This window comes from Balaenoptera musculus, chromosome 9 (assembly GCF_009873245.2).
Source record: "Balaenoptera musculus isolate JJ_BM4_2016_0621 chromosome 9, mBalMus1.pri.v3, whole genome shotgun sequence".
In the NCBI taxonomy this organism is placed as follows: Eukaryota; Metazoa; Chordata; class Mammalia; order Artiodactyla; family Balaenopteridae; genus Balaenoptera; species Balaenoptera musculus.
Genome location: NC_045793.1, coordinates 7,649,665 through 7,669,227, shown reverse-complemented (window position 1 = coordinate 7,669,227; position 19,563 = coordinate 7,649,665). Strand labels below are relative to the sequence as shown.

Below are 19,563 nucleotides of genomic sequence, written 5' to 3'. Positions count from 1 at the left end.
AGTGCGCCCTTAGTGGGCGCGTGGCTCCGTGGTTGGGCAGGTGCTCCTCGTTACCTGCCCCTGTGCCGAGTTACCTGCCCCCTCGTTCTTAGCCTGCAAACCATTAAGGACCATTTGAAGAGTATGGCCGGAAAGGACAAAACCTTTTAATATCAAGCAAGCTCAGGATGGGAGCAGATTAGAAAGAAAACCCCACCGTGGGCTATGGGCTCTGGCCTGCTCTCAGCTTTTCTTTAGTTGCTTACAAGAACGTTGTGATAAATCTTTTTAAGTCTAAACCACTAATCTTTTAGTCAGTCAATATAAAAATTCCATCTAAGAACGCACTGTGTCAGATTTTAATTGGCAGCATTTTCTTAGTGTTACTTAAAGTAATGATACATATTATGACCAGAGTCTTGGATTAGATGAAATTTGGTAAATATATTGCAGTTTTTATAACCACTCTATATTCTATGACAGTGTTAAAAGCGCCCTATTGTATCCTCAGGTGAATCCAACAGTGTATTTAACTAATTATGTTTGACAGGTTGTTAGAATTCTTTTTATCATCTTCAGCAATGCTGTGATAGTTTGATAGCTAAATTAAAGTATTTGTATACTTCCATGATAATTTCACTATGATAAAGGCTTGTGAGTATAATTACTGTATCAAAAAGAATGCACTTGAATTTTGAATATTTCCAAATTTTATTCCAGAAAAAAATATAACAGTGTATGCTCTGACCCCTCAATGGATAGACGCTCCCATGTTCCTGCACTTTGGCTATCACTGAGTTTGACTGTTTTTTTGTTGTTGTTTTTTTAAGACCTTTGTTAATTTAGTAGCTAGAGATTAATATATTGCCGAGAAATAAAGGTCAGGCTGAACTAGGTAACCTAAAAAATTCCCTAGAACCAAACACCTAGAACTGGGTGCTGGATAAAAAGTGAGACTCCGTGCTACCCGAGGATCTGGGTGAGAGGTGGGTGGGCTGGAAGCAGTGGTCACACAGAACAGGAGCAAAGCCTTGCGCCCGGGCAGGAAGCTGATGTTTCCATGGAACTCTTTAGTGAAAAGGTGAACTGGAAAACAAAATAATCGACCCACTCTCCCAGTAGACCACTAGGAAAGTAGTTTGAGCCACGTTCTGCATGTGAGGGGAGTGGAGGGGAATCCGTCCTGAGAATTTGTCACCTCTGGTGTCTTTGGGATTTGAGTTTGTATTGCCAGCTTGCTGGGGGATTTCCCCAAGCTGGGAAATTAACGTGAAAGCCCCACTGAAAATGAGTTTTTAAAAAACCCCAAAGTTACAAAGTGAGGAGAGTCTGGGTCCACGTGAACAAGTCAGCATATAGAACAAACAGCAGAACTAGAGCCTCAAGAACTTCAAACAGAAAGGTCTTTAGAGAGCACTTCTAAGTGTATTAAAAACAATTAGTGATGTAGAAGAGTCAGGAATATTAAAGGAACAAAACACTATGGACAATAAGACATCTTTTTAAAGAAATAGGGAAAATCTGAAAATGTAAAATAAAATTATTAAAAATAGCAAATTTGGCACAGCTGATAATCACTTAACTTGATGTGGTAGGTAGATCAAGAAAAATTAGATGGAAATGTTTGAACCTTTGAAGAACTACTTTGTGAATTAACCTAAGTGTCCTGCAATGGCATTAGTATTTAACTTTTTTTTTGTAAAAATGTACACCCAAAAAAAAAAAAGAAAAAGAAAAATTAGAAAGTTTGAACAAAGATAAAGTGATGGAAGTAACTGAAGTTATAAATTGAGATAAGGAGGTGACATGAAAATGTAGCAGAGAAGCTAGGAGAAAACAGAAAGGGGACCAGAAGTGTTTGAAGAGGAAATAACCCAAGAATTTACCAGAATTGGTGAAAGCAAAACATGCATGCCAAATTTTAAGGTAACCATTACAAGAATATGAATAAGATGTGTAACTCCAGCATAACAAAAGAACTACAGTGGAATAAGGAAACTGTCGATCCAATATAAGGGAAAGGGGGAGAAAACAAGAAGCACAGAGAAAAAAAAATTAAAGTAGAAAATGCAAAATAAGGTGGTAGAAATTAATCGAGATAGCAGTAGAAAACAGTATAATCTTAAAACCAAACCTGCCCATCAGAGACTGTCTGTCTGACTCAATTTCTATTTTAAAAGTGAATTTTACTGTGGTGATTCGCAGTAGACAAACCAAAACATAGAGATATAAAAGTTGAAAGTAAAGAGGTGGAATACAGGTATTTGAGATGAATTCTAACCAAAATATAGGGAAAACCATATTAACATCAGATACAATAGATTTCTAAGGCCCTGTTGTTAAGAATAAACATGGTTACTTTCTAATGATAAAAAGAACAAGTCACCAGGAATATAATTCTAAATTTGTACACTTACTAACAGGGCCTCAAAATATATGGCAGATTTTTTAGAGAATTATAAGACTAATTGACAAACCCATAACTGGATAGGGGGATTTTAATAAAAATTTCTCAGTAGTTAATAAACAGACAAATCACTGACAATACAGAAGATCTGAAAAGCAAAAGTGACCAGCTTGCTTTAACAAACCATGTGTCCAGCAGTTAGAGAGTGGACATTTTTTCAAGCACATGTAAAGAAAATCACTACATCTTCAGCTACAAGTCTCATCATATTTTAAAGAAACTATCCAAAAGCTAACACTCTCTGATTAATTTTAAAAAGAAATTAAAGGATTTTTTTTAAAGGTTAAAAAAAATACACTTTGGAAATCTAAAAAATTCTAAACTCTTAATCAAGATATAACTAGCAATGGAAAAAAGAAAATATAACTGAATAAGGAAAATACATATCAGACTTAGGTGATGTAGCCACAGAGGTGTAGAGCAGAAAGTCTGTAGGATTTTTTTTGTTTTTATAAAAATATATTTATTTATTTTGGCTGTGTTGGGTCTTCGTTGCTGCGCGCGAGCTTTCTCTAGTTGCGGCGAGCGGGGGCTACTCTTCGTTGCAGTGTGCAGCTCCTCACTGCGGTGGCTTCTCTTGTGGAGCACGGGCTCTAGGTGCGCAGGCTTCAGTAGTTGTGGCACGAGGGCTCAGTAGTTGTGGCTCGCAGGCTCTAGAGCGCAGGCTCAGTAGTTGTGGCACACAGGCTTAGTTGCTCCGCGGCATGTGGGATCTTTCTGGACCAGGGCTCAAACCCATGTCCCCTGCATTGGCAGACGGATTCTTTTTTTTTTTTTTTTTTAATTTATTTATTTATTTTTGGCTGTGTTGGGTCTTAGTTTCTGTACGAGGGCTTTCTCCAGTTGTGGCAAGCGGGGGCCACTCTTCATCGCGGTGCGCGGGCCTCTCACAGTCGCGGCCTCTCTTGTTGCGGAGCACAGGCTCCAGACGCGCAGGCTCAGTAGTTGTGGCTCACGGGCCTAGCCGCTCTGCGGCATGTGGGATCTTCCCGGACCGGGGCACGAACCCGTGTCCCCTGCATTGGCAGGCGGATTCCTAGCCACTGCGCCACCAGGGAAGCCCAGAAAGTCTGTCGTCTTTAATGCTTATATTAAAAAGAACAAAGAGGATAAATTACAAAGCTAAGCAACCAAACGAGGATTTATAGAAAGAGAGCAAATGTAAAGAGAGAAGTAAATTTAAAACAATAGAAATATAGATACAGTGATGAAAATGGATAAATCTCAAACTGGTTCCTTAAAAAGACTAATAGACAAGCCTCTGGCAAAATTAATAATAAAAATATTTTAAAAGGGGGACAGTAAAATTAGCGGGCATTTTTTAAAAGAAGACTGAACTGGGCAGTATACTTGAAAAGTTTATTGAAATGGATAGTTATCTAGAAGTAGCAATACATATAGTCGGGAAAGGATAGACCATTTAATATGTGGTTTGTGAACCGTTGGTTTTCTATGCAGAGAAATGTAAAATCACTTTTCTTCTTCATGTTATATACAGTTTTAATCAAGGTGGATTAGAAATGTCAGATTTAAAAGAAAATACAGGAAAATCATGCCAAAATTTGGAACCTGCCAAAAGATCATTAGCAGGGTCTAGCAACGAGAGAATGGATAAATTATAAATCTGTACTATACAGTACATTGCATACAGCTGTAACTATCTCAAATGTTGTCAGAAACAAATTGGCAGAAGCACATGTACAACGTGTTACAGTTTGTGTAATCTAAAATTTGAAAACATGCAAAATAATTTCATATATTGTTACACAGTAAAATATAAAACATTCATAGGAAGGTTAGACACCAAATCACAGGGACATTTGCCCCTAGGGAAAGGGGGAGGAAGAGTGGGATTAGGGAAGAGTTCGTAGTATGTCAGGTATACTCTTGTATCATTTCATTTCCTAAAAAGTTGAGGGGGATTTGGATGGAATGAGACAAGCATGGGAATGTAATAAGATTTTGTCCAAACTAGGTCATGAGTTTGCGAGAGTTCGTTGTGTATTATCATCTGTGATTCTGTCTATGTTTGAAATATTTAATAAAATGAGTCAGTGTTTTATGGCATAGTTCTTTGATTACCGCTGAGATTGAGGGGTTTCTTAGGTTTTTGGCTACTAATACGTATTTCTTTTAGCTTTTGGATTTTCTATTGGAATCCTTGTTTCTTTAGAGATTAATTTTTTTCACATTGTTTTAAATTACCTTTATTTATTAATGATAGTAACTTTAAGATATTTCTTACTAAAATAGTTCCAAAATTTCAAATGAAGTGATTATATGACTTTGCTTAGAAAGGCCTTCTCCAACCTCAGCTCAAGAAAGTATTTGTATGTATATTCTTTGTTTTATGGTTTCAGTTTGTATATTTTAATTCTTAATCTGTTTGTAATATATTTTGGAATATGAAAGTTTTTTGAAATCACCTATAATGCCATTTATCCAATAATCTTTTTCCGCTGACTTGAAATAGTTTTTATATAGCAAGCTCTTAAATACACCAGAATATTGTTTCATGATTTTTCTTTCTGTCTGAATCAGTATTGGTGTCTTTCTATTAATTTGATCCAAGTAAAATACATGCAGGTAAACTGAAATAGTATTAAAGGTTATAAAAAAAAAGAGAGACCACATCTCCATCTCTCTCCATAGTGCCTGGGTCCTGCTCTTTTCTGATTGGCCAGCTTTAGGCATCCATGACTTTCACTTGTAATAGAGGACTCCGTCTCTTTCACTGCCGTGTCTTCTGCTTTTCATTTTTCATTCTCAGAGGGTAGCTTTGGTTAAATCCAATTACAGATAATTTTAAAGTAAAGTTTTGGTTATTTTTATATTTATGACGTATGCTTCTGGAAATATTCATAGCTAAGCATTGTAATAGACTACGGTTATAGCTTTTTGTTTTCCCTGAAGTAGATAATTGCTTTTTTTCTTTTCATTTGCAACCTTTTCTTTGTACATTTGCCAGTTCTTTTCTTACCTTCTAATATACTCTCAGGACAGTTTTCCACAAGGTAATGGCATTAGACGATCTTGAAGGCCCAGAGTTTTCTTGGTGACCTTCCTCCAGGATGTTCCATCCTCCTCGGCTGGCTGACTCTTAGCTTTATTGGTGTGTGAATGGGATCTTTCTTCCACTCTAACTTTAACAGGTTTTTGTTGATACATGGGAAGCATTGATACTGAAGTATCTTATAAGAAAATATGTTCGTATTAATCACTGTTGACATTGATGATGCATGTTGATTTCCTTGACTTTTCTCCAAGTCACGTTTATAACTACTGCACGAGTGTTCACCAGTCAAACCAAGCTCGAGGGGCTGGTGTCCCTCCTTCTAAATCAAAAAAGGGGCAGACGCCGGGGGGAGCTCAGTTTGTTGGCTTGGAATTGTACAAACGGCTTAAAGAATTTTTGAAGAATTACTTGACAAATCTTCTTAAGGTAAGATGTTTTATATGTATACTGAGCATTTATAATAGAATGTAAAAAAAAAAAATAGTGAAATAGATTCTATTGATAAGTTAAATCTTTCACTGTCATTCTTTCATTGTTTTTGGCATTGACATGTGCCTGAAGGTGTTTTGCTCTTGCTTAGTCATTTACCTGTTGTGAAGATGAAATCTTCATAAGCCCATATTCTGTTCTTTGATTTGTTAAATTAGAAGTTTTTGATAGCCTTTCACCATAGTAGTACTTTCCTTAAATTACTGACCATTTGGTATTTGGTGGTTAGAGACTGATGAACCTTTTTTAAAGCATATAATTATGAAGTCAAATTACCTATGTTGTATTTTGAACCCAATGTGCTATTCTGTATCAAAATGTATAAAAGACTTGTAAGGTTATCCAGCCTTCGGTAATCACATTTTCCAGTGTGTTCTTGCCTTTTCTACATGGCCTTGTGATATATTTCACAACTATAATGAAATTGTGCCCTTGGCTGGGTGGGTTTCACCACGAACATTCATTCCTCCTGCTCTGAGCCTTTTGCTTGGACAGTGATGTGGTTTTTCGCCTTCATCTTCTGCCTTTTTCTTCCTCAGTCTCCATCCTCTGTAGCAAAGGCAGTGTGACGCCTTCCATCCAGCCACAGGATGGGCAAGTGGCTTCTTCATCTGGTGCTGCGCACGTTATGTAGAGTGTGTACCCTGGGAAGTCTGCACACGCTGTGTATATACTTTAAAGATTTTTTATTTACACAGATAACAGGCAGAAAACTTCAGCATGCTCCACATTTGTTTTTCTTAATATATTTTACAAGGTAATTGGAAACTTAACATCATTTTAACAGACCATAATCGACTGCCCACAAATCGTGACTAAGATGGTATTATCTTCCATGTTCCTAAGCGGTCTTGCTGAAGCCACTGTGCCCTCCTTGCTTTTGTTCACAACACTTTGTAAAGTGAACCCCGGAATTAATTACTCTTTAGTACTGAAGTGAGGAGCAGGGTGTTGTGTTTTGAAAGGTATTGACAGCCGTGCCATCAGCGATATTATTTTTTGCATTTTAAAAAAGGTCATCGACTATAATCCAGAATAGCTTAGCTTTACATTCATTTCTTGTTATTTAAATGAACACAAATTTGGTTGTATCAAGATACGGTCAGGTTTTCACGTGGCTTGTCGGATCACTTGTGCAGCGTGTATTTATGGAGCTTCCATTCTGTCGAGCTTTTTATTCTGCCAGTTGAAGGGCCCCAGGCTGAGAAGTTCAGGGGCGGCCCCGGGCCCTCAGTTCATAGAGGGGCTGCCCTCTCCCAGCTCCCCCTGGAGTGCTCTTCTGCTACAGCACGTTTTAATGATACTGCAATTTAATGCCCCATTTTTAAAGGGTAACACTTAACTTTGTAGATATCATTAGTACCTAAGAAAAAATTTCAAGTTACTTTCCTTCAAATAAAACTTTGTGGTTTAAGTTGTAGACATTTCAGTAAAAATAATTTGGTAAATGAACATTTTCCTCGTGAGGCCTTGTTAAAGAAGAAATATTGCACCATTATACTGTATACTTTATTTTTACAAAAATGCAGCAGATTACCACAAAGAGCTATAGATTTTTATAATTTTTAAGTAAATTTAATGAAGGAAGAAGATGCATGAAAAAAGGAAATAGTATCAGCCCCGTGGTCCAAATTGTTAATTGGACATTTTAATTAATTTTTTAACAGAAAATATCAAAAATAGGAGTAAGTTGAGGTAAATTCCTTATTTGTTAATATAAAGGAATTACCCTCATATTCTAAAAAGTTCAGTCTTTTTATGACTGTATATGCATATTAATACCATGAAAAAAGTTCTAATTTGAGATCAAAGAATTTTCATTAAAATTCTCTTTAGTGTGATCCTCATGAGCTACTTTCTTGTGAGAATTTGTAGTAAATGAGCATGTTTTGTATACAGAATAATTCAAAGGACCCATCTAAAACCATACACGTCAGTGTATCTTAATGCAGTAGATTTGTTTCAGTTAACTTTCATCTCTGATTTATCATGAGACAAATTAGTCATCTTAAAGCTTAGTGAACTTGTCTTTAGGACGGAGAAGATTTGATGGATGAGAGCGTACTGAAGTTCTACACCCAGCAGTGGGAAGACTACCGGTTCTCAAGCAAAGTGCTGAATGGGATCTGTGCCTACCTCAATAGACATTGGGTTCGCCGCGAGTGTGACGAAGGACGAAAAGGAATCTATGAAATCTACTCCGTAAGATTGTTTTTACACACCTTTCAAATGTGTGTTTTCTTAGGGACGCATCTTCCTTCCCAGTAGGAGATCTGGGCAAATAGTAAGCAGTTTTCAGACTGGTGAGCTACAACTTCCTTTGTTTTAATTTATCAGTAAATGGCCCTTAGATGTTTTGTGGCGAGAAAAGAGAAGGATGAGTAATTGGCGTTCTAAAATACAGCCTGCACGCTTCTGCATTTACTTATTAAAAGTTTCTTCTTCAATTATCTGACCGACCATGAGGCTGAGCCCGGAGCTATCCCCATTTTAGCACAGCGAGTCCTGCATCCCGGCCCAGCAGGCAAAGCGGGTCCCTTCCTGGGACTCAGGCCTCAGTGATCAGCCCTCCGCGGTCTTATGGGGTCTGGGAGACTGCTTCAAGGAGGGAACTGTGATGTGAAATTCCACTCTACCCACTCAACATACGAAGTAACATGAGTCATGACACTTAACAGAATTCAAAATTGAGGGGTTTTTTTTTTTTAAGACTGCATGAAAATAAATTTTGAAGAGGCAAAATTTGACTTGTTAAATCACCTTCATTAGTGTGTTTCTTCAGTCAAGGGAGCTTTTTCCAGGCTCACTGGTTTTCAAAGTGTGGTCCCCAAACTTGCAGCATCAGTATTACCTGGGAACTTGTTTGAAATGCAAGTCATTGGGCCTCAGCCTAGACTTAACTTAACTAGAGACTCTGGAGCTAGGGGCCAGCAGTGTGTTTTTAGCAAGCCCTCCAGGTGATTCTGATGCACTGTCGAGTTTGAGAACCAGTCAAGGGAGGACTCAGAACAACAGAACAGTCTATCTGTTCATAATAGGCTCTCAGATATACAGACAGTACCTTTTTTGAACGAGTGGTGTTCAAATGTCAAGTTCTGCATAATGAGATTATCTCCATATCCAAGAATGTTGCTATAATAGCGATGCTTTGTTGCTTTGCTTTTGGCAAATTTAATTAAAAGAAAAGTAATGTGCCATAGATGCATGACAGATTTTTATTATTTTATTATTTGTGTAGCTCAGTTTCTATACCAAACTGTTACTGCTTCATAATGATACTTTGTTATACAATTTTAACAGAACTTTCTAGGTTTAGTGTTTTGATTTGAGTCTTTTGTAGTTCACCTTTTCTTTTCCACTTACAAATGCTTTCTTGAGACTGAAAGTTGTCAGTGTAGGAATCAGCATGATTTTCGTTGATTTCCTCTTGGCTGCTTGACCTAAAACACCATATATATGCGCTGTAATAGCATCACATGCTCCTAAAAATTATTATAGTCTTTAAACTTTTTTGTGTACTGTTTTCAAGATTTGACTGCTTTTTTTTCCTTTTCTTTCTTACTTTTTTTTTTTACTTTCAAAATTCGTAGTTTCTACATCCCTAAATGCTGTAGTTAGTTTGGAAATGCAATATGCAGCCATAACTCCTAGCAAAGGCCAGTTAACACCCCTCTCTAGAAACAGTATTTCCCTTGCCTGCTCTTGCAGGGAGCCTGTTGAATTCATTTAAAGTTCGAATATCAGTTGACACATGGAACAGTTCTTGTACAGTGATGCCTCATTGCATTTTCCAGACTCTCCAGAAGACGGGGATGCTTTGTCATGAACTATAAAGATTTACTTTTTTCCCTGATAATTTTGTCTTTCTCTTCAATTATAGGAAGTTGTGGGTTTCCTTTCCAGTCAACCAGAGCGCATAAACTAATTTCATTATTAACACGTTAAAGTGATTGAGCAAGACTTTTTCCCTAAATCTGTCCTTCTGAATTTTCTCTGGTTTACCTTCGGTGCTGCTTTCTTATCTTGCCTTTCTTCCTTCAAAGTGACAAATTATCCCAAGTCCAATTAGGTCTGCCTAGTGCTGTCTTAACTTAGAAAAATGTCTTGGAAAAGTTATTTTTAAAGGTGCAGTATCTTTACTGGAAGTTCATGGCCACACGTTGCGTTTGCCTTGCCTCCCCCTGCACTGACGAGGTCTGAGGAGTTGGGGAGAGGAGCAACGGCGAGTTTGCACAGGGAGAGTTACCTTCAAAACCGTGCCCCACAGGGTGCATTTTTCCTGAAAAATAAGATTGTTTCTTCCCAGAGTCTTTTTTGGTAGCATAATTCCTAATTCTGAAATAACCTTTTTATTCTAATAGTACTTGAGTATATATTTTTCATGCTTTACTAAAAATATTTTTCTCTTAAATAGTGCTTTCATGTTGCCCTTTTTTTGGTAGAAATTTTTTCAGTTTGTAAATTAAATTTACACGTAATCTTTTCAGAACTGTATTACCTTACATAAACCCAGTTTTATCTATGGTTAAATTTGGGGGAAAATAAGACTGATAGCATTTACATTTAAATTAATTTCTCAGCAGTTTGTATTTGAGTGTTAAATTGTTATAAATTTGAGTTTGAACATAACTGAATAATACCTTTCTCAACAGTTTAAAAACCATATATGAATTGTAACATTTCTCTTTGGGGGAACATTTTACAGTAACTTTCTGACATAACCTCTGTTGAGAAGTTCCAAAACTTTAAAAAATGCATCATACGCGCACATACTAGTAAAATGGGAAATCTGAATAATTTATGTATAATAAGCTGCATTCATTTAAGATGTACAGTTTGATGCATTTACAGTTGTATGCATCCATGTAACATAAAACACCATGATAAAGATACAGAACTTATTAGATATTTAAGGTCTATTATTTATTTTACTGAGTATTAGGAAACTATGATAAATGGAATTATCTTTATTAAATGTGTTAGGTCAAAACATACATTTGAGTCAGAGAACAATTTTATACATTGAATCCACTATTGCCCTTTAGGCTAATATGTATGTTCTCCTAAAATCCAGATTTTCTTTTTATCTCAGCTATTAAAATGTGAGCTGATAAACGTCTGTACTTTGATACCTTTTGAAGTTGTTAAGAGAATGGCTCTCTGATTTCATCATGATGATTTTTACCAAGTTTATAATCTAGAAATATTGATACATGTAATCTAGGATTCAGGCTATTTCCTATGACTTCAGCTTTGGAAAAAGCATAGTAAAAGTATAGCCATTTAATACTGTTCCTTTTTCTTTTCATCCAGCTTGCATTGGTGACTTGGAGAGATTGTCTTTTCAGGCCATTGAATAAACAGGTACCTACTTGTGTGAGTGTGTGCATGTTTTCCTTTTAAAACCCCTTCCAGATTTCATTTCTTAACCACTGTCTTCCTTACTCCTTTGGAATGTCCTAAGAGTGCCTCTCATCTTGCATTTAATGGATTCTGATGTTTAAGAGCTATGTAGTAACATAATGGTGGGTTGGCTTAAAACCCGAACGAACTTTTTGGCCAGCCCAGTACATACTGTAGTCTGTAATCTACATGTTTTCTTCCTGTATCCTTTCTAAAGGTAACAAATGCTGTTTTAAAGCTGATTGAAAAGGAAAGAAATGGTGAAACCATCAATACAAGACTGATAAGCGGAGTTGTACAGTCTTACGGTAAACAATTTCCCTTTAATTTATTCAAAGTTGTATCTCAAGTGACAGTTACATAACAATGCTCCAATAGATTTGTTTTCAGATAGTTTAGTATTATCAAGAATATTGTTAGCATTTACAAAGATACTCATAATTCTCTTTATGTCAGTGTGATTCGGTTTGATTTTTACCCATTATAAAAATTGTTTGATCTTTGTGCCCTAAGGAAATTTTGATGGACTAGACATTTGACATTTGAATTATTTCCTTTTCTGGTCTCATACTGAATTACTGGATATATATGCTAGAGTGTCATTAATGGAGCCGAATGATAACAGATTGAGAAATCTAAAAAGTAATACAGTATTTTAAAAGCTTGGGTAGCATTGTATTTCTTTGAAAGTTTAGAATTAGGCATTCGTACTTCTTGTAAGCTTTTAGAAATATAAACGTTCTCTGAATGAACTTCATGATAACTTGAAACATGCCTGGCCATCCATCAGAATTACTTGCTTTTGTGTGTCTTGGATTTTTTTCTTTTTTCTTTTATTGAAAGTATACTTTACTACCAATGAATAACAGATTTGCCTTATGCCCTGTTGTTTTATTCTTACCTTTTAAGCATAACTTAAACTGAATGCTACACCTAAGTGTAGTCCTTAAAATATAACCAAAAATAGGGCAGTTGAAATGTAGTTCTTATTTACTTCCAGTGGAACTGGGGCTGAATGAAGATGATGCCTTTGCGAAGGGCCCAACGCTAACAGTGTACAAAGAATCCTTTGAATCTCAGTTTTTGGCTGACACAGAGAGATTTTATACCAGAGAGAGTACCGAATTCTTGCAGCAGAACCCGGTTACTGAATACATGAAAAAGGTAAGCTTAAACATAGTACTTAAAGTAGGCTTAAGTTAAAAGTTATTGCTGCTCAAATGAATTATTCTTTTTAATATATGCAACTTTCTTCAAAGTCATTTCTTAGGCACTGTTATCCTGTAGTATGCAAATGGTTTCTCCCAGTTCACCAAGGAGCTTTTATAAATTAATTTGATAATCATGGCTCAATGTTCTCCTTACTGATCGGAGGATATAACCGTAATAGCTGTTATGACTTTCGTGTTTTGAACTGTCTCTACTACAGTAGAATGTATATGTGTGTCTAACGGGAGCCGCGGTCTTACGTCAATGAGAAACTAGTTTTTAAGAAACAAATATTTGAAAACTTTAAGCTTTTGCTTTTTTGCTTCTGAAATACCCCCTAAAAACCTATATAACACAGTCTTCAGGTTTGCGTTAGAGGAGAAGTCCTTCCGAGAGAACAGGATCGAAGTCTTAGATAAGAAAAGATCCAAGATCGGTGTCTGTATCATAAATCTTTTTCCACATTAAGTCATGTTACAGTGAAGTTCTAGTGGAATTATTCTTCGTTCTCCTTCTCGGGAATACAGGTATCCCAGACTTATGCTCTGAGGAGTGATCTAAGTCAGGAGGTAGCAAACTTGCTATGAAGGGCCAGATGGTAAATATTTTAGACCTTGTGCACATGTGGTCTCTCTTGGAACTGTTCAGCTCTGCCATTGTAGCACAGAAGCAGCCATGGCAACATCTAAACAGTGAGTGCAGCGGTGTTCCAATAAAAGTTTACTTACAGGCAGGATATTGCCCACAGGCCATGGCTGCTGACTGAGACGGGCAAGGAGACTTCCAGGGAGTCTGGGGCTGACTGTGTCTGACACCTGCTTTTTTCCCTTTATTCTCTGTTCGCTTGGAGAGCAAATGCACTGCAGAATCACTTTCTCCATGTGCTGAGGTCGAAAGTTAGTAAGTCATAAAGAGCAACAAACAGCTCCCCCTTCTAACCATGTAGAGAAAGTCCTCCCCAATTTGTTTGTGACATTCTGAGTGCATTTTCCCATAAGAGATGGTGATTGTAAGTGGCCCTTACAAGTTTGAAGCTGAAAGTCCTTGACAAACAAATTTCTGATACCTCAAAACCTAACAAAAGTGGAACTCTTCAGAAGTATTATACTTGGAGTAGCGATAGTTCCTTGTGTATATTTATGGATTAAATTAGCTTTCGTGTGCCAGTCTGGAACCTAACCAGCTTATAGAGAGTTTCTAACAGCTGCCTGACAAATCTGTTTTAAATCTAAGCATTGCCTGTTACTTCATTTTTTTATTTTGGCAGTGTAGTTTTCATAAAGACATATTTTATTGAACTCTACTATATATGGTGATCCTTTTAAAACTGTGTATGTTTTTAAAAGTGGGGCCTTTTATCGGGGTACACATCCACAAGCGTGATTCAGGCCTTTTCATTTTACAGACTGCTTAGTGAATTACAGTTACCTGCTATCCACAACAAGGAAGGTAGTAGTGCTTTGGTACAAGGAAATCCGCTTTGTAGGCCAGAGCTACGTCAGCACTCCCAACACAGGGAAATCTGCTTTTAAAATTGGACCTGGGACCAAAGGCAACTTGAGGAGCAGAGATTTCCAGTGGCCTGGATGTTTTCAACCCAGTGTGAGCTCTGCCTTCGACGGAGAGCATGCTTCCAGCATCCTTGCTCTCTTAGAGGGGATTTCTTCCTAGAGGCGTTAAAGGTTTGGCCCAAATCTGGTTGGATCTTACCAAACATGACATCCATCCATTCTGAAAGTCCATAGTGCAGAGACTCTGTGAGCATAAAATTGGAGTTTAACCATGTGAACAATTCTACCCTTACCTATAGCTGTAGCCTTGCATCTCAAACTGAGCTATGGGTCTAATTTAAAATCCCTACTCCACCATTTACTAGGGGGTTGACCTTAACCTTTCTGTTCCTTGTTTCCTCATCTATAAAATGGGGATAATTTACTATTATTATTATTATTATTATATATTATTTGATGCTTGGCAAAGAGCAAGCATGATATAAGTGTTTGGTATTACATGCATACATTGTTTAGAACCTTCAGTATATGCCTGAGAACGTGCAAAACCATGAGATAAATTGTGGCACTTTTTTTTTTTTTTTTAATTTGGTTGTATTTCTTTTTTTTTTTTAATTTATTTATTTATGGCTGTGTTGGGTCTTCATTTCTGTGCGAGGGCTTTCTCTAGTTGTGGCAAGTGGGGGCCACTCTTCATCGTGGTGCGCGGGCCTCTCCTTATTGCGGCCTCTCTTGTTGCGGAGCACAGGCTCCAGACGCGCAGGCTCAGTAATTGTGGCTCACGGGCCTAGTTGCTCCGCGGCATGTGGGATCTTCCCAGACCAGGGCTCGAACCCGTGTCCCCTGCATTGGCAGGCAGATTCTCAACCACTGTGCCACCAGGGAAGCCCAATTGTGGCACATTTTATTCAATAACTTAAGAAGAAATTACGTTTATATTAAAACATTCTATCAGGAAGTAGAATACAAAACTCATGAACAATATTGAGATAAAGCATGAACTTTCAAGAAATACTCTGCTTTTAGCAGCCAGTTTGGGCTAGATGTGCAAATTCCCTGGGGGGGGGGGTCTATGTTCCCATTTCTGTGTTGTTAGGAATCTTTTAGTGGAAAGAGTTGAGAATCTTTGGCTTTCCTTCTGCTGATGACTTCGATGAGTGGACACCCCGAGCCGTATTAGTGCTTTAGCGTATCTTACTGTCTCCTCTGAGCTACGGAAAAAAGTGCGACTATTCTAGGTTTCTAATGTCATTTTTTAAAACTTTAACAATAAAGTATACCTTATTTCATTAATTTGCTTTCTTTTTTTTTCATTTTTTTTTTCCTGCATACTGATCCGAATAGAATTAATAGGAACAGTCTTTAATTGCTTAACTTTATTTAGTCATTCTGAATTTGATCTGGGTGTTCTGGTATAATTATCTGCCAAGTACAGTGCTGATCAAGAGCTTATTTGCCTTCAAATCAACAAAGAGTGTAAATGACTGTCCTTCCTAAAACCTAATGACATAACACCCAGGACCTTGGGTTTTTCACCAGCCTCAGAGACACTGCAGGCTCAGGTTCAGACCACTGCGAGAAAGCAAGTCACTCGGATGTTTTGGTTTCCCAGGGCATAACGCCATACTGTAGTCTATGAAATGTGGAGGATAGCGTTATGTCAAAAACACCAATTTACATACCTTAATTTAAAAAAACTTTATTGCTAAATGATGCCAAAACAATTATAATAGCAACATCAAAGATCACTGATCACAGATCAGCATAACAAATAATAATAATGAAAAAGTTTAAATATTTTGAGAATTACCAAAATGTGGCACAGAGACCCAAAGTGAGCAAACGCTATTGAAAAAACGGTGCTGATAGACTTGCTCAACCCACAGTCCTTCAGTTTCTGTTTTGTTTTTAAAAAAGCAGTATCTGTGAATTCCAATAAAAGGAAGTAGGCCTGTGGGCAGTAGTCCCACCGTATTCACAGTTTCAGTTACCCACAGTCAACCTCAGTCCGAAAAATATTAAATGGAAAGTTCCAGAAATAAACAGTCCATAAGCTTTAAATTGTATGTATTGGAATATGTCGTTCTGAGTAGCATGATGGAATCTTGCCCTTGAATCATACCTTTGTCCAGAGCACCTCCCTTGTTAGTCTCTTCACCAACCAGGTGATCAGATCGACCGTCGTCTGCAGTGCTTGAGATCACGTAGCCCTTATTTTACTTAACAGTGGCCCCAAAGCACAAGAGTAGCAATTCAGATACGCCAAAGAGAAGCCATAAAGTACTTCCCTTAAGTAAAAAGGAGAAAGTTCTCAACTTAATAAGGAAAAGGTTGCTAAGATCTGTGGTGAGAATAAATTGTCTCTCCATGAAGTTGTAAAGAAGGAAAATTTGTGCTAGTTTTGCTGTCGCACCTCAAGTTGACGTTATGGCCACAGTGCATGACACGTGCCCAGTTAAGATGGCAAAGGCATTAAACATAACTTTTATTACATTATATTGTTATAATTGTTCTACTTTATTGTTGTTGTTGCTAATCTCTTAACTGTACCTAATTTGTAAATTAAACTTTCTCATACGTATGTATGTATAGGAAAAAACATAGTACCTATAGGGTTCACAGTTTCAGGCATCCACTGGGGGTCTTGGAACGTCTCCCCCGTAGATAAGGGGGGACTGCTGTGTAAACAACTACTGAGCCCCTCTGGCTTTTAATGCTTTTGTGATCACTTAGGGACCAGTTTGCTCTTCCCTCTCAGCCCCTGCAGGAAGAGCCTCTAGAGTGCTACTGGTTTTTTGTAGTACAGGGGATGGAAAGCCAGTGTCCCCCGGAGAGTGAATCAGCAGTGATACCAAAGCTTTACCTTTCATTTTGGGGGAGAGAAAAGTTTTTAAGAGATGACTTTTTGCTGCCAGGGTATTATGTTCTTCCAGGAAACAGGTATAACCTCGAGAAAAAGTGGTGCTTTTTGGTTTGCATGTCCTGTATTTCACCAGCTTTAGTTCTTGAGGTATCAGGCTTAATGAAATACTAGATATGAAGCAACAGAGGCTTGGAACTTCAGAGTTAAAGCACAGAAAGATCTTTTACTGTTTTTTAAAATAGCTTTGTAATCAGGAAAAAAAACACAACTGTAGACTTGCGGGGAAATACAAATAACATAAACCTGCACAAACTTGGGACACTGTTATTTAAGTATGCACATAAACACCAAATTGGAGTAACGCTATAGGGTTTTGTTTTGTTTTTATTTATTTATTTTTGGCTGCGCTGGGTCTTTGTTGCTGTGTGCGGGCTTTCTCTAGTTGCAGAGAGCCGGGGCTACTCTTCGTTGCGGTACGCAGGCTTCTCATTGTGGTGGCTTCTCTTGTTGCAGAGCACGGGCTCCTGGCTCATGGGCTCAGTAGTTGTGGCTCGCGGGCTCTAGATCGCAGGCTCAGTAGTTGTGGCACACAGGCTTAGTTGCTCCGCGGCATGTGGGATCTTCCTGGACCAGGGCTCGAACCCGTGTCTCCTGCATTGGCCGGTGGATTCTTAACCACTGCGCCACCAGGGAAGCCCTATAGGGTTTTTAAATAACATTTTTTCCCCACTAATTTATTACATTAACGTATTTTATATTTACTGGATAGCAGTATTCCATTAACCAAATAATATAACAAATTATATCTTATCAGAATCTTCAAGTATTTCTTAATTTGCAAATTGTTCCTTTTCCTTTCCAATGTTTTTATTTGCACATACTTATTGATTTTTCAGATATTATTATATATTAAGGATATTGACCTTTTGATATATACTACAGATATTTTCCAAGTTTATTTTGTTTTTCACATTTAACTCTATTTAGAATGTGCAGTAAGGTTTAAATTTCTGCAGTTGAAACTATTGTCCTATTAGTAATTCTTGACAGTGCAAGGCCTGCCCAGTCATTTTTTCATTTTATGTTTTTTTGGCTCTTGGATGTTTATTCTTCCACTTGAATTTTTCTAGATTTCTCCAAAGTTATGCCAAATTTAAAAATCATTCTGGGAAGTATTGGCATTTTTACAATACAAAATATAGTTTTTCACTCTTTATTCAGATTACCTGCATAATGCGAGATCATTGAAATTTCTTTCTTGCTTTGATAATTTAGTGGTTCCTAGGTGATACTTTACACCACACATTTCTGGTAATATGTTGTAAAACATACCGACTTTTATTAATTTTGCTACGCTTTTAAATTGCATCCCTGTTTTCCTCTCTTCCTTGAAGGGAGATGGAAGAAATTGAGTAAATAATCCAGTAGATTTCAGAGATGCATATTCAGATGATTGGCAAGAGAAGGCCATAATATTTAAATTTTTTTAAAGTCTCATTACTGCTGATTCTTTCCATGTGGTCGTTTCAAGGAATGTATTTATGTGACCCTTGACCTCAAGTAGCTCTCAGTCAGAGGGCGTGGTTCTTCCCTCCGTGTCTGTGTGCAGTGGAGAATCCACAGGTTTCTCAGAGTGTCACCAGGGGTATTACCCCCAAAAGGTGTGAAACGCCACGTATCTGTGGGAAGAAAATTGATGTAAATACATTTGGACTGTTAATCATGATAACCTCATTAAAGCCATTTAAAGAGGACTTGGAAGCAAAAACATAGGTTACAGAGGACGTGGGACACATCAGTGACTGGTTAGTTATAGTTGGCATTCATCCTAAAATCAGAGAAGCCCTCCCCTCCCTTTTTTTCTTCGGGCAGGTTTGTGAGTTTCATTTGCTGTTATTTCTGTTAGCAGTTTTTCAAAAGCAAACCCAAACCTCTGACTTGAGTTCATTCCCACAGGCGGAGGCTCGCTTGCTGGAGGAGCAGCGGAGAGTCCAGGTCTACCTTCACGAGAGCACCCAGGACGAGCTAGCCAGGAAGTGCGAGCAGGTGCTCATCGAGAAGCACTTGGAGATCTTCCACACGGAGTTTCAGAATTTATTGGATGCCGACAAAAATGAAGGTGAGCCACTGAGATTCAAAACACAAGAGTATGTATTTTGATCTGAGATTTTGAAATTGCGAGAAGTTCTAGACTCAGAGTTAGCATTTCCAACACCGGTCATTCTTTAAGAGATTCACGTGTGAGATTGTGTGTGCGCGTGTGTGTACCTTGTGTGTTGATTTCAGGCCTCTGCAGTGTGTTTCGGGTGTGACTTTGGGGGAAGAGCATCTTTTCAGTTTGGTTTGGAGTCTAACTTGTTCCATACACCTTAGCATTAAATGATGCTACCACTGGTTTGTTTTTTTTTTCTCACGTATGTTTCTTCTGAAAATTCTTTAAGATGAGAAGGCTATAATTTTGCAGAAGTATTTCCTTTACCCCTCCCTTGTTTTACTGGAACATTTTAGGAGCTCAGTAAAAGAATGGTGTTTGGATTCAGGATTTTTCTTTGGTGTTCATATATCAACCATGTGCCATACATATATTAAGTGAAGAATATGGGGACCCTTTTGTGACTTATTTGTT

The 19,563-nt window shown here is 37.6% G+C and overlaps 1 protein-coding gene across 3 annotated transcripts in view; it reads left to right on the top strand.

The window, feature by feature from the left end:
* Positions 1 to 19,563, top strand: part of CUL1 (cullin 1) — a 110,861-nt gene that overhangs the window by 60,751 nt on the left and 30,547 nt on the right. For all 3 annotated transcript variants that reach the window (XM_036863426.1, XM_036863423.1, XM_036863425.1), the window contains 6 exons: positions 5,714 to 5,888; positions 7,986 to 8,153; positions 11,265 to 11,315; positions 11,572 to 11,662; positions 12,355 to 12,518; positions 18,894 to 19,056. In XM_036863426.1, coding sequence (XP_036719321.1) covers positions 5,714 to 5,888; positions 7,986 to 8,153; positions 11,265 to 11,315; positions 11,572 to 11,662; positions 12,355 to 12,518; positions 18,894 to 19,056 — 812 coding nt within the window. The remainder of the gene's footprint in view (positions 1 to 5,713; positions 5,889 to 7,985; positions 8,154 to 11,264; positions 11,316 to 11,571; positions 11,663 to 12,354; positions 12,519 to 18,893; positions 19,057 to 19,563) is intronic.